Source organism: Tursiops truncatus, chromosome 4 (genome assembly GCF_011762595.2).
Source record: "Tursiops truncatus isolate mTurTru1 chromosome 4, mTurTru1.mat.Y, whole genome shotgun sequence".
Lineage (NCBI taxonomy): Eukaryota > Metazoa > Chordata > Mammalia > Artiodactyla > Delphinidae > Tursiops > Tursiops truncatus.
In genome coordinates this window covers 71,506,104-71,519,609 of record NC_047037.1, presented here as the reverse complement: position 1 = coordinate 71,519,609, position 13,506 = coordinate 71,506,104, and the positions used below count along the sequence as shown (strand labels likewise).

Genomic DNA, 13,506 nt, shown 5'->3' with positions numbered 1-13,506 from the left:
TTTTAAGAAATTCTGTAATTTCATTTTGTATTTTCTCCTTCACTTAAGAGTTAAGAGGTGGCTTTAAATTTTCTAACTGGGAGAGAGACTGGCCAAGATGGCAGAGTAGAAAGACCCTGAGCTCACCTCCTCTCATGAGCACACCAAAATCACAACTACCTGCAGAACGACCATGTATGAAAAAGATCAGAACTTACCAGGAAAGATCTACAACTAAACACATAGAGAAGGAATGACAACAAGACAGGTAGGAGGGGTGTACTTGTGATATAATCAAGTTGCATACCCCTGGATGGGTGACCCATTAACTGGAGAATAATTATATTACAGAGGTTCTTCCACAGGAATGAGAGTTCTGAGCCCCTGGGGACCCTGCACCAGGAAGACAAGTCTCCACAGCATTTGGTTCTGAAGGCCACTGGAGATCAATTTTGTGAGTCCCAAAGGACTGGGGGAAATAGAGACTTCACTATTAAAGGGTGCACACAGAATCTCACATGCACCAGCACCCAGGGCAAAAGCAGTAATCTGATGGGAGCGTGGGCTGACCTACCTGCTGGTCTTGGAGAATCTCCTGGAGAGGTGGGGTGGCTGCCACTCACCCTGGGGACACAGACACTGGTGGCAGCCACACGTGGGAGTTTTCTACCACGTGGACACTGGTGTGGGTGGTCGTCATAGTGGGATCCTCCTTATGGCTCATTAGTGCCAAGAACTGGCCCCACCTAACAGCCTGTAGGTGCCAGTGCTGTGATGCCTCAGGCCAAACAGCTAACTGGGTGGGAATACATCTCCACCTATCAGCAGACAGGTTGCCTAAAGACTTCCTGAACCCACAGTCACCTCTAGACATGCCCCTGCCCAAGAGAGGGCCATGACCCAGCTACAACTACCAGTGGAAAGGCACCAGCTCTGCCTTCCAGGAAGCCTGAACTAGCCTCTAGACCAGCTTCACCCACCAGGAGGCAGACACCAGGTGCAAGAAAACCATAATCCTGCAGCCTGCGGACCCAGCCTGCCCACAGAAGGCCAACAGAAGCTTTGGGACTCCCCGGACACTGTGACCAACTGTATGAGGAACCGCTCTGCCACCAGTGATCTGACACCAGCTCTGGGATCCCATGGCCCTGCAGCCAGACTCCAGGACCTGGCTTTGCCTGCTAGTAGTCTGGCACTAACCCCACAGGACCTGGCTTCACCCAACAGTGGGTGGACAACAACCCCACAGTCTTTTGGGCCCTAACTCTGCCCATCAGTGAGCTCGCATAAGCCCTGAGGCATCCTGGGGTTCTGCAGTCACCCACTGTGTGACCAGGCCATGCTAACCAACAGCCAGCGGCCAGCAGTACAAGGCAGGGCCTGGCAACTAACCGGGCTAGGGGCCAACCAAGCCTACCACACTGCCCACATAGTCAGCCTCTCACAACAGAATGACCCCCCTTCATAGGGGGATCACCTGAAACATGTATCTTGGGTGACGAGATGGGAGTGTGCTGCTGGGACACATAGGGCATCTCTTACAGAAGGCCACTTGTCCAAGGCTGGGAAATGTAACCAACCTACCAGACACATAAAAATACAAATAGCAACTTAGATAAAATGAGGTGGCAGAGAAACATGTTCCAGACAAAGGAACAAGATAAAACCCCAGAAGAAGAACTAAGTGAAGTGGAGATAGGCAATCAACCCAAGAAAGAATTCAAGGTAATGATTGTAAAGATGATTAAAGAACTTGGGAGAAGAATGGATGCACAGAGTGAGCAGGTAGAAGTGTTTTTTTTTTTTTTTTTGGCTGCTCTGTGCAGCTTGTGGGATCTTAGTTCCCCAAGCAGGGATTGAACCTGTGCCCTCTGCAGTGGTGTGGAGTGCTAACTGCTGGACCATCTGGGAATTTCCAAATTAGAAGTTTTAAACAAAGAGTTAGAAAATATAAAGAACAACCAAACAGAGATGAAGAATACAATAACTAAAATGAAAAGTACACTAGAAGGAATCAATAATAAATTAAGTGATACAGAAGAATGGATTAGTGAGCTGGAAGACAGAGTAGTGGAAATTATTGCCACTGAAGAGAAAAAAGAAAAAAGAATGAAAACCAATGAGGACAGTTAAACAGACCTCTGGGACAACATCAAGCACATCAATATTTGCATTACATGGGTCCCAGAAGAAGAGAGAGAGAAAGGGGCTGAGAACATAAATGAAGACACAACAGCTGAAAACTTCCCTAACCTGGGAAAGGGAACAGTCACCCAAGTCCAGGTAGTGCAGAGTCCCAAACAGAATTAATCCAAAGAGGAACATACCAAGACACATTGTAATTAAAATGACAAAAATTAAAGATAAATAGAAAATGTTAAAAGCAGCAAGGGAAAAGCAACAAATAACATGCAAGGGAACACCCGTAAATTTTTGATTTTTCATCAGAAATTCTGCAGCCCAGAACGAAGTGGCATGATATATTTAAAGTGATGAAAGGGAAAAACCTACAACCAAGAATACTCTACCCAGTAAGGCTCTAATTTAGATTTGATGGAGATCAAAAGCTTTACAGACAAGCAAAAGCTAAGAGTTCAGCACCACCAAATCAGTTCTACAGCTAATGTTAAAGGAACTTCTCTAGGTGGAAAAGAAAAGGCCACAACAAGAAACAAGAACATTACAAAATGAAAATACTCAATGGTAAAGGCAAATATACAGTAAAGGCAGTAGGAAGGTTAAAAGAGAAAAGTAGTAAAATCATCTACATCCACAATAAGCAGTTAAGGGTTATATAAAACAATCAGATAAACAGTAATCGTGAAGGGAAGAGAGTACAAATGGCAGGTCTTTAAAATGCATTTGAAATGAAGAGATCAGCAACTTAAAACAATCACGTATACATACAGACTGCTATATAAAAGCCTCATGGTAATCACAAACCAAAAATCTGTAATAGATATACACACAAAAAAGAAAAAAGAATCCAAACATAACACTAAAGGCAGTCATTAAATCACAAGAGAACAAAAGAAGGGAAAAAAAGACATGCAAAAACAACTGCAAAGCAATTAACAAAATGGCAGGAAGAACATACATACTGATAATTATCTTAAATGTAAATGGACTAAACGCTGGAATCAAGGATACAAAAATAAGACTGGTGTATATGCTGCTTACAAGAGACTCACTTCAGATCTAAAGACACACACAGACTGAAAGTGAGGGGATGGAAAAAGGTATTCCATGCAAATGGAAATAAAAAAAAGCCAGAGTAGCAATACTTATATCAGATAAAATAGACTTTAAAATAAAGACTGTGACAAGAGACAAAAAAGGACACTACATAATGATCAAGGGATAAATCCAAGAAGACGTAACAAATGTAAATATATATGCACCCAACGTAGGAACACTTAAATATATAAGGCAAATTTTAAAAACATAAAAGGAGGAATTGACAGAACACAGTTGTAGTAGGGGAGTTTAACATCCCACTTACACCAATGCGCAGATTGTCCAGATGGAAAATCAATAAGGAAATACTAGCCTTAAATGACACAACAGACCAGATGGACTTAATTGATAAAGAGCATTACATCTGAAAGCAGAATACATATTCTTTTCAAGTGCACATGGAACATTCTCCAGGACAGATCACATGCTAGGCCACAAAACAAGCCTTGGTAAATTTATGAAAACTGAAATCATATTAAGCATCTTTTCTGACCACAATGCTATGAGACTAGAAATCAACTACAGGAAAAAAAACTGCAAAAAACACAAATATGTGAAGGCTAAATAATAAGCTACTAAACCACCAATGGATCACTGAAGCAATCAACAAGCAAATAAAAAATACCTAGAGACAAATGAAAACAAAAACATGATGATCTAATAACTATGGAACACAGCAAAAAGCAGTTCTAAGAGGGAAGTTTATAGAGATACAGCTTACCTCAGGAAAAAAGAAAAATCTCAAATAAACAACCTAACCTTACATCTAAAAGAACTAGAAAAAGAAAAAAACCCCTCCAAGTTAGTAGAAGGAAAGAAATCATAAAGATCAGAGCAGAAATAAATGAAATAGAGATGAAGAAAACAATAGAAAAGATCAATGAAACTAAAAGCTGGTTCTTTGAAAAGATAAATAAAATTGATAAACCTATAGCCAGACTCATCAAAAAAAAAAGAGAGGGGGTCCAAATCAATAAAATCAGAAATGAAAAAGAAGTTACAACTGACACCACAGAAATACAAAGGATCATGAGAGACTACTAGAAACAACTATATGCCAATAAAATGGACAACCTAGAAGAAATAAACAGATTCTTAGAAAGGTACACTCTCCCAAGAGTGAAACAGCAAGAAATTGAAAATATGAGTAGACCCATTACCAGTAATGAAAACTGTATCAGTAATTAAAAACCGCCCAACAAACAAAAGCCCAGGACCACATGGTTTCACAAGTGAATTCTATCAAACATTTAGAGAAGAGTTAACACCTACCCTTCTCAAACTATCCCAAAAGACTGCAGAGGAAGGAATGCTTCTGAACTCATTCTATGAGGCTGGCATTACCCTGATACCAAAACCAGACAAAGATATCACAAGAAAAGAAAAAACTAGAGGCGAATTATCAATGATGAACATACACGCAAAAATCCTAAACAGAAATTTAGCAAACCATATCCAACAGTACATTAAAAGGATCATACACCACGATCAAGTGGGATTTATCCCAGATGCAAGGATTTTTCAGTATACACAAATCACTCAATATGATACACCACATTAACAAAATGAAGAATAAAAACCATACTATCATCTCAATAGATGCAGAAACAGCTTTTGACAAAATTCAGCACCCATTATGATAAAGCTCTCCAGAAATTGGGCACAGAAGGAACATACCTCAAGATAATAAAGTCCATTTACAACAAACCCACAGCTAACATGATACTCAAAGGTGAAAAGCTGAAGCATTTCCTCTAAGATCAGGAACAAGACAAGGATATCCACTCTTGCCACTTTTATTTAGTAGTAGAAGTCCTAGCTACAGCAACCAGACAAGAAAAAGAAATAAAATGAATCCAAATTGGAACTGAAGAAGTAAAACTGTCAGTGTCTGCAGATGACATGATACTGTATACACAGACTCCTAAACACATCACCAGAAAACTACTAGGGCTCATCAATAAATTTGGTATAAAGTTGCAGGATACAAAATTAACATACGGAAGTGTGTTGCATTTCTATACACTAACAACAAACTATCAGAAAGAGAAATTAATGAAACAATCCCATTTACCACTGCATCAAAAAGAATAAAATATGTAGGAATAAACCTACCTGAGGAGGTAGAAGACCTGTACTCAGAAAACTATAAGACACTGATGAAAGAAATTGAAGGTGATGCAAATACATGGAAAGATATATCATGTTCTTGGATTGGAAGAATTCATATTGCTAAAATGGGCATACTACCCAAGGTAATCTACAGATTCAATGCAATCCCTATCAAAATACCAATGGCATTTTTCACAGAACGAGAACAAATAAATTTAAAATTTTTATGGAAACACGAAAGACCCCAAATAGCCACAACAATCTTGAAAAAGAAGGATGTATGTGTAGGAATCATGCTGACTTCAGACTATACTACAAAGGTATAGTAATCAAAACAGTATGGTACTGGCACAAAAACTGACATCACTGGAACAGGATAGAAAGCCCAGAAATAAACCCATGCACTAATGGTCAACTAATCTATGACAAGGAGGCAAGAATAAACAATGGAGAAAAGACTTCACTCTTCAGTAAGTGCTGCTGGGAACACTGGACAGCTACATGTAAAACAATTAAATTAGAACATTCTCTAACACTACATACAAAAGTAAACTCAAAATGGATTAAAGACCCAAATGTAAGACCGGATAGTATAAAACTCCTAGAGTAAAACATAGGCAGAACACTTTTTGAAATAAATCACGGCAATATTTTTTTGGCTCTGTCTCCTAACACAAATGAAATAAAAGCAAAAATAAACAAACAGGACCTAATTAAACATAAAAGCTTTTGCACAGCAAAGGAAATCATTGACAAAATGAAAAGAAAACCTACTGAATGAGAGCAGATATTTGCAAATAGTAGAACTGATAAGGGATTAATATACAACATATATACAGCTCATACAACTCAGCATCAAATAAACAAATAACCTGTTTAAAAAGTGGGCAGAAGTGAATAGACATTTTTCCAAACAGGCGATGCAGATGGCCAGCAGGCACATGAAAAGGTGCTCAACATCATTAATCATCAGGGAAATGAAAATCAAACCACAGTGAGATACCACCTCACATCTGTCAGAATAGCTATCATCAAACAGAGCACAAATAACAAATGTTGGCAAGGATGTGGAGAAAAAGGAACCCTTGTACACTGCTGGTGGGAATGTAAATTGGTGCAGTCACTGTGGAAAACAGTATGGAGGTTTCTTAAAAAACTAAAAATAGAACTACCATATGACCCAACAATTTCACTCCTGGGATATACCTGAAAAAACAAAAACACTAATTCAAAAAGATACACGCACCCCAATGTTCACACCAGCATCATTTACAATTGCCAAGATATGGAAGCAACCTAAGTGTCCATCAACAGATGAATGGATAAAGAAGATGTGGTATATATACATAATGGACTACTACTCAGACATAAGAAGAATGAAATTTTGCCATGTGCAGCAACATGGACGGATTTGGAGGGTATTATGCTAAGTGAAATAAGTCAGACAGAGAAAGACAAATACTGTATGACATCACTTATATGTGGAATCTAAAAACACAACGAACTAGTGGATATAAGAAAAAAGAAGCAGACTCACAAATACAGAGAACAAACTAGTGGTTACCAGTGGGGAGAGGAAAGGGGGAGTGGCAATATAGGGGTAGGGGACTTAGAGTACAAACTATTATGTATAAAATAAGCTATAAGGATATTCTGTACAAAATGGGGGATATAGCCAACATTTTATAATAACTATAAATGGAGTACAACCTTTAAAAACTGTGAATCACTATATTGGACACCTCTAACATATATAATATTGTACATCAACTATACTTTAATATGAATAAATAATAAAAATTTTCCAGTTGGCCTGGCTTTCAGTTTTTGATTTTCTAATAATTTATAGCTTTACTGCATTGTGATCACAGTGTTATTTGTAATATTTCTACTTTGTGGGACCTCCTGATATTTTCTTCTCCACAAGGTTTGCAGAAGAAATAGTTTGCTATGATATGGTGTTACTTTTCTATTTATCAATAATCTGAAGTTTGGATATTATTTGGCAGGCTGAGGTGTGTTTTTTAAATTTTTAAAAAATTTAAAAGAAATACAATATTACAAGTAAAGCTAAAGCTACAGTTTCCTTCCTTTTCTCTCAAAGGAAAACCACCGAATAGCAGCTACATATACACCTGAAGTAGATGTGTATCATTCCCATGCATTTTTTTTCCCAGTAAATATTTTTTTTTAAATTGAGGTACAGTTGATGTACAATATTATATAAGTTTCTGGTATACAACATAGTGATCACACTTTTTAAAGGTTATATTCTATTTATAATTATTCCCTGGGCTGTACTACATATCCTCATAGCTTATTTGATACCCATGCATGTTTTTATGTTTATGAAAACACGAAATATGTATTAATGAACTACCTTATGTTAATTAAAGTTTATATGAATAGTGTCATCCTGTATATATCCTTTGCAACTTCATTCATTCACCATATAATTTTGAGATTTATTAATGTGGATACACCTAATTAGTGGATATTTTAGTTTATTCACTCTAGCTTCTGTATCCTACTGCATGAATAAATAACAGTTAATTATCCATTCCCCTTTCCTGAGTCCAATTCTTCACTACTATAAAGTGCTACTATGCACATCATTATACATAATCCTTATGTGTGAATCTCTACTTAGATACCAAGAAATAGAATTTCTGAGTCACAGGTTATGTACATTTATTTGGTATTGCCAAATCATTCTCAAATAAAGTGCTATTAATTTTACCCCCATTAGCAACATCTAATAAGATTTTCTATTTTCCCAAATTCTTGCCATCACTGAACATGTCCATTTTTTCGATTTTTAAAACTAATCACAATTAACCAAACCTCTTATTAAAGAAAGGAGCACTTACAGATGGAAAACTGAGATGTTGAATTACTGCTTTATATTTTGTAGGTATTTCATGACTAAGTCTTAAACTACTATAGTTTTGAAAGTATAAAATAATTTGTTGATGTTTATTTTCTAGGCCCAAAGATTGATTTAAGTATAGCAGCAAATCTGGAGTACACTGTTTTGGCTTTACCATAAAACTGCCTTAACCCAATGTCAATATATCATCAGACTGCTTTCAAAAAATCTGTTGCTGTTACAATGTTACTGAGTATTTTTCCACACTGTCTTTTATTAAACGACCATTCAGGAGAAATTTTTGCCTAGTCTCAGTACCAGGAGCCACTTACACTTATCTTGAACATCTGGTTCATTTTTATTGATGATCTTAGCTTCTTAATTATGGTACTTGTTGGAAAGCTAGGGCTAAACACAAGGTCTATCTCTAGCAAATGTACAGGACCCCAAAATAATAACCTCCCCTCCTGCAGAGATTCATGTCATCATTTCTATTCTTATTTTCTTTGTTGCTCTTCTTTTTTTTTTTTTTTCAGTACGCGTGCCTCTCACCGCTGCGGCCTCTCCCGTTGCGGAGCACAGGCTCCAGACGCGCAGGCTCAGCGGTCATGGCTCATGGGCCCAGCTGCTCCGCGGCATGTGGGATCCTCCCAGACCGGGGCACAAACCCGCGTCCCCTGCATCGGCAGGTGGACTCCCAACCACTGTGCCACCAGGGAAGCCGGTTGCTCTTCTTATTCTACTTTATCTTATATATATTTTTCTAAGTCACCTAAAAGTAAATATTTAGTTGAATAAATTCATAACATTGCTTAGATTAATCAATGCTGCAACATGTATCTATATTTTTTCAAAAACATGAATTAAAAGTTTCTATCCATCATTCTTTCATACTGTCAAAGGCATATCTGAAAAAAAAAAAAGCGTATCTGATTAGAAACTTTATTCTGGGATCACTCTGATGCTTACCTTTTCTGCTACTTCTCGCACAGACTGAACACTTGTTCCATACAGATGGTTGTTATACTGCCCAGCTTCAATGAATTTATGTTCCTGGATATCTTTTTCCATTTGCTCTCTTGAAGTCACAAAATGATAATCTCTTCCATCTACCTCATAATCTCGTTTTGGTCTAGTTGTATCTTTAATAGAAAAGAACTTGAGGAAGTGTTTAATATTAAAAGGCACAACAAAGCCATTTTCTACTTAAAGAATCGTTTTGTAAAGTTCACTACAACAGAGATTGATTTAAATTTGAAAAGTGACAATAATATGGATGAATAACTGATAAAATAAGTATAAACCATTAAAAAATGGTACTGTTTACTTTGACCACACACAGTGACAAAATGTTAAGAACAAAATTAAGAATTTTTATGTGGGTTACTCACGAGGAACACATGATCCAAATTTGTCAGGAAATTCTGAGATCAAGTCATCATTTATCCTGTCTTTCATAGGTCCCAATATGATCACTGGTCGAGTATAATTAACTATAAAAATATACTGCATGTTAAAAGAAATAAACACTTAACAAACATCTGTGTATTTTACTTCACTAGAAAACAAAAGTATCCTTAACTGTTATGAAGAATTTATTTTTTATTCTTTCTCCACCAATGATGCCTAACTTGATAGTTTACAAACCTTTATTAAAATCTTACACTTCAGTCAATCTCCTGTTGGAAGTCATACACTTAGATAATTCAACCAAGTTATATTCAGCATTTTAGCAGATAATGTTTCTATACATTGCTAACATCATCTCATTACAAATGAGAAAACACAGTACAGTGTTTTACTGATCCCTTTTCAAGTAGAAACTGTAGGGAAGCAGATAAAAGAAGGGCAAAATAGAAACTGGGTATAATCAGAGTAGTCATCGAGAAAGATGATCTAATAAAAGTGTATACGCTGGACTGTAAGGGACCATGTTGGAAGCAGGGAGATTGGTAGTGAAAATGAGACCTAACATTGTGGTAGGAGGGATGAAAGGAGGTTATAAATAAGAAAGGTATGATAAGAATAAATAGGGCCTAGAAACTGACTAGACAAGGGAGATGAAGAATAGAAAGATCAAAGATGATTCCAAGATTTTGAACAAGGATAGTGATACTATTATGAACACTGGAAAGAAGTTGCTTAGGAAATAAAACACCAATATAAAATGATAAGATTTTAATAATCTATGGGCTAAACCATGTTTCATAAAATACATATAGTAAATATATATATATATATATATATATATATGTATAGTAAGAAAAAAGGCTAAAATTCTAATGAAACTTTTTTTAAGGTATGAGTTAGATCTATTTTCCAAATTACGTTTTTCCATAAGATTGTAAAACATCAACAGGCTTCACAAACCTTCTTGTTGATTCACTGGCTCATAAGATAAGACATATTCTTCTTGACCACCTATTAGAAAGTTAAAATACAGATGAGAAAATCTATAAAGAAAGCTATACTAATTTAATTCTTTAATATAACATATAAATTACTAGAACTTTCCCAAGAAAAGTAGCAAAGAGGTAAAAAAAAGGGTACTTTATAAATTAATTATGGCAAGATTTAGGAAAAAAGTGATAAATTATCAAGTTTGGTATATGTAAAAACAAAATATAAATGTGCTAGTTAATAACTACCTTTCTGTTATTCTGGGTTTTACAGGTTATCAATAGACCAAATTAAAATCTTCACTTGGGATGTCAAGTATAAGCTATTAATTTTTTATTTAGAATCTAAGAGCTATTAAACAGTTCTTTAAAAATTAATACTTTAATGAGTTCTACATATATGCATATTAGGTAATTTTCTGTTATTAATATGCTGCTTTTTTTGGTCCTACCAGGTATAACATTTAACATAGCACGAACATTTTTATAATTACAACTATTTTCTAACCAAAAGAATTTAATGCAAAGGTAAAACTAGTGTCACTATTTCACTGATGAAAAAAATTCATTATTATAATAATTGATTTATTCAATTTTTAAAAAATAACATTTTGAGTTAAAAAAATTTTAGATAAAATTAAATCCTTCCTTTTCAACAAAATGAATCACATAGATAGTAAAGGAGAAAAAATATATTTTGCTTTGATCTTAAAAGCACTTCAGAAGTTAAATTCTCTAGGATTAAATTAAAAGATTAGAGCTTATGAATATCCTAAATAGAAAAGTCTACGAATTATATCTCGACTCAATGAAAATAACTAAAAGAGTTAAAAATTTCAGGAGTTCTTAGCACACACATACACACACACACACGTGTAGAAAACAAACAAGGAAGAGCTGTTAAATTCAAGTGGTTCAATGAAATCAATATTGCAGAATGTATTTGAAGATTTTCTTCTTGATTATTATGATTCTATAACAATCTTTTCACTAAATTTGTCATTGGTTTATATTACATGTATGCAGCTGTAAATCTTTTCAATTCATATACTGACATAAATATTCTTTCCAGCTTTAAAGTGTATTTTGTTGTTTTAAAATTTATAATACATAAAAAATGTATATTTACAAGCTGCTTTTTAAAGTACTGTATGTAAAACATGTTTTACATGTTATCAGAAACATGCAATTTGAATATTCCACACCTAATAATTCATGCAAATGGTGAGACAGACAGTATATACTTTCATTACCTCTTTTTAGTCTAGAAAGCTACTCAGCTACTCTCTGGTGAGTTCTGACTGTAAGTTAATAAAATGCTAAAATACGAGAAATCACATTCCCAAATCACATTCCCATTCCCATACCAAAAAAGAAAATCGTTAAATAACTATTATGCAGCAAAAATAACAACCAATCAAATGAATGAGGGTTAAAAGTATATACTGTCAATATGAAAAATATTAGAGACTGATATTAACAGGATGGACCTTTTGAGCAGCCATACTCATCTGTAATCAAGATTACTTTCATATTAGACAGCAGTAAAAAAAAAAAAGTTAGAAAAGCAATTTTAATTTTTAAAGTGCTACAACTGGTAATATTCATGTACTCTCCCCTCCTCCCATGCCCAAATATGTTTAAAAAGTTCACACGCTTATATAGGTCCCTTAATAATATAATACCAAGACAGTACCATAAGAACCAAAAAAGAGATCAGTATTACTGTTTAAGCAACTGTTGAAAATTTTCCCTTCGCCATTTCTTATGTTCACCAAAAGCTGGCGATAAATAGTATCTTGACCCACACCAGTATTGGTGACACAGAATAAAAAAGGAAATAAAGCTAATTATAATTTAGCATTACTGAAAAATATTTTTATGATTAGTTAGACACAGAATTACTAAATAAAATGGCAAAATACAAGTTTACTACTCATTTAACTAGGTATTTACTTCTTATAAAAGATACAAACACACATACACATACTGTGTACACGAATAGCACTTTTGTAAAATGAACTTTTGTATTTTATGAAAACCTTGGAAATTAACTTCTGTACATAGAGCGTGATTTTATTTATCAAGTAAAGAATTTTACTTGGCTCTACCTGATTTTAAAATATTAAGCACCTAATTTTTAGTTTTCAGAATACATCACTAAGGGAAAAAAACCTCAAAGGATATATTACTTGAGATAACAAAAGAACAAACAACTTAAAACACTTACGGTAACTACTTTCGCTATCACTGGCATTAGAAGTTACATGTTCTGAAATTGCAGGACAATGGAAAAAATAAAGAAAACACAGTGTCATGAGTTTAAAAAAAGCAAATTATCAAAATAAACACAAGGTGACTTAACAAAATGTCGAGATATAAACCACAGATACCCAAAGAGTTTTTAAAAACATTTCTGATTTTCTTTGAAAAGTTTAGTTATTTCAAGTAAATGAATATGAATTAGCAAGGAAAAAAAATCTGCCATCAAGGAAAATGTCTCATTTTCTGTTCAACAGTTTATGAACAAAATCTTATTATGAATAGATTATAATAGAATATAACAAAGTAGAATATAACAAAGTGATCCTAAATCAGTCCAACTGTCGTCATGAAAATGTCATTGACACCATTTAATTTAGGTTATGATACAGTAATGACTAACAAAGGAAACAAGTTATATCTGAGCAAACAGATGCCCATTTCAATGAAGTGATATCTTAAAAAATAAATAATCTTGCTTTAGTTCAGCTTCTTTCTTGTTCCTGAAGAGAAATGAAAATGCATGTCTGAGATCATACAGATAAAGCATTTTGGATATCACAGATTCAGATGCCTCAAAAAAAAGTCAAATGGAACGGAATTCTAGAAGGTGGGATTGTATTTTAAAGTAGACTAATATTTCTGAGA

General features: G+C 34.8%; 1 protein-coding gene across 14 annotated transcripts in view; it reads right to left on the bottom strand.

Annotated features, from left to right (window-relative positions):
* DLG1 (discs large MAGUK scaffold protein 1) overlaps nt 1-13,506 on the bottom strand; it is a 285,352-nt gene that overhangs the window by 22,785 nt on the left and 249,061 nt on the right. For all 14 annotated transcript variants that reach the window (XM_073804060.1, XM_073804059.1, XM_073804062.1 and 11 more), the window contains 4 exons: nt 12,827-12,868; nt 10,568-10,618; nt 9,589-9,690; nt 9,167-9,339 (listed from right to left, as the gene is read on the bottom strand). In XM_073804060.1, coding sequence (XP_073660161.1) covers nt 9,167-9,339; nt 9,589-9,690; nt 10,568-10,618; nt 12,827-12,868 — 368 coding nt within the window. The remainder of the gene's footprint in view (nt 1-9,166; nt 9,340-9,588; nt 9,691-10,567; nt 10,619-12,826; nt 12,869-13,506) is intronic.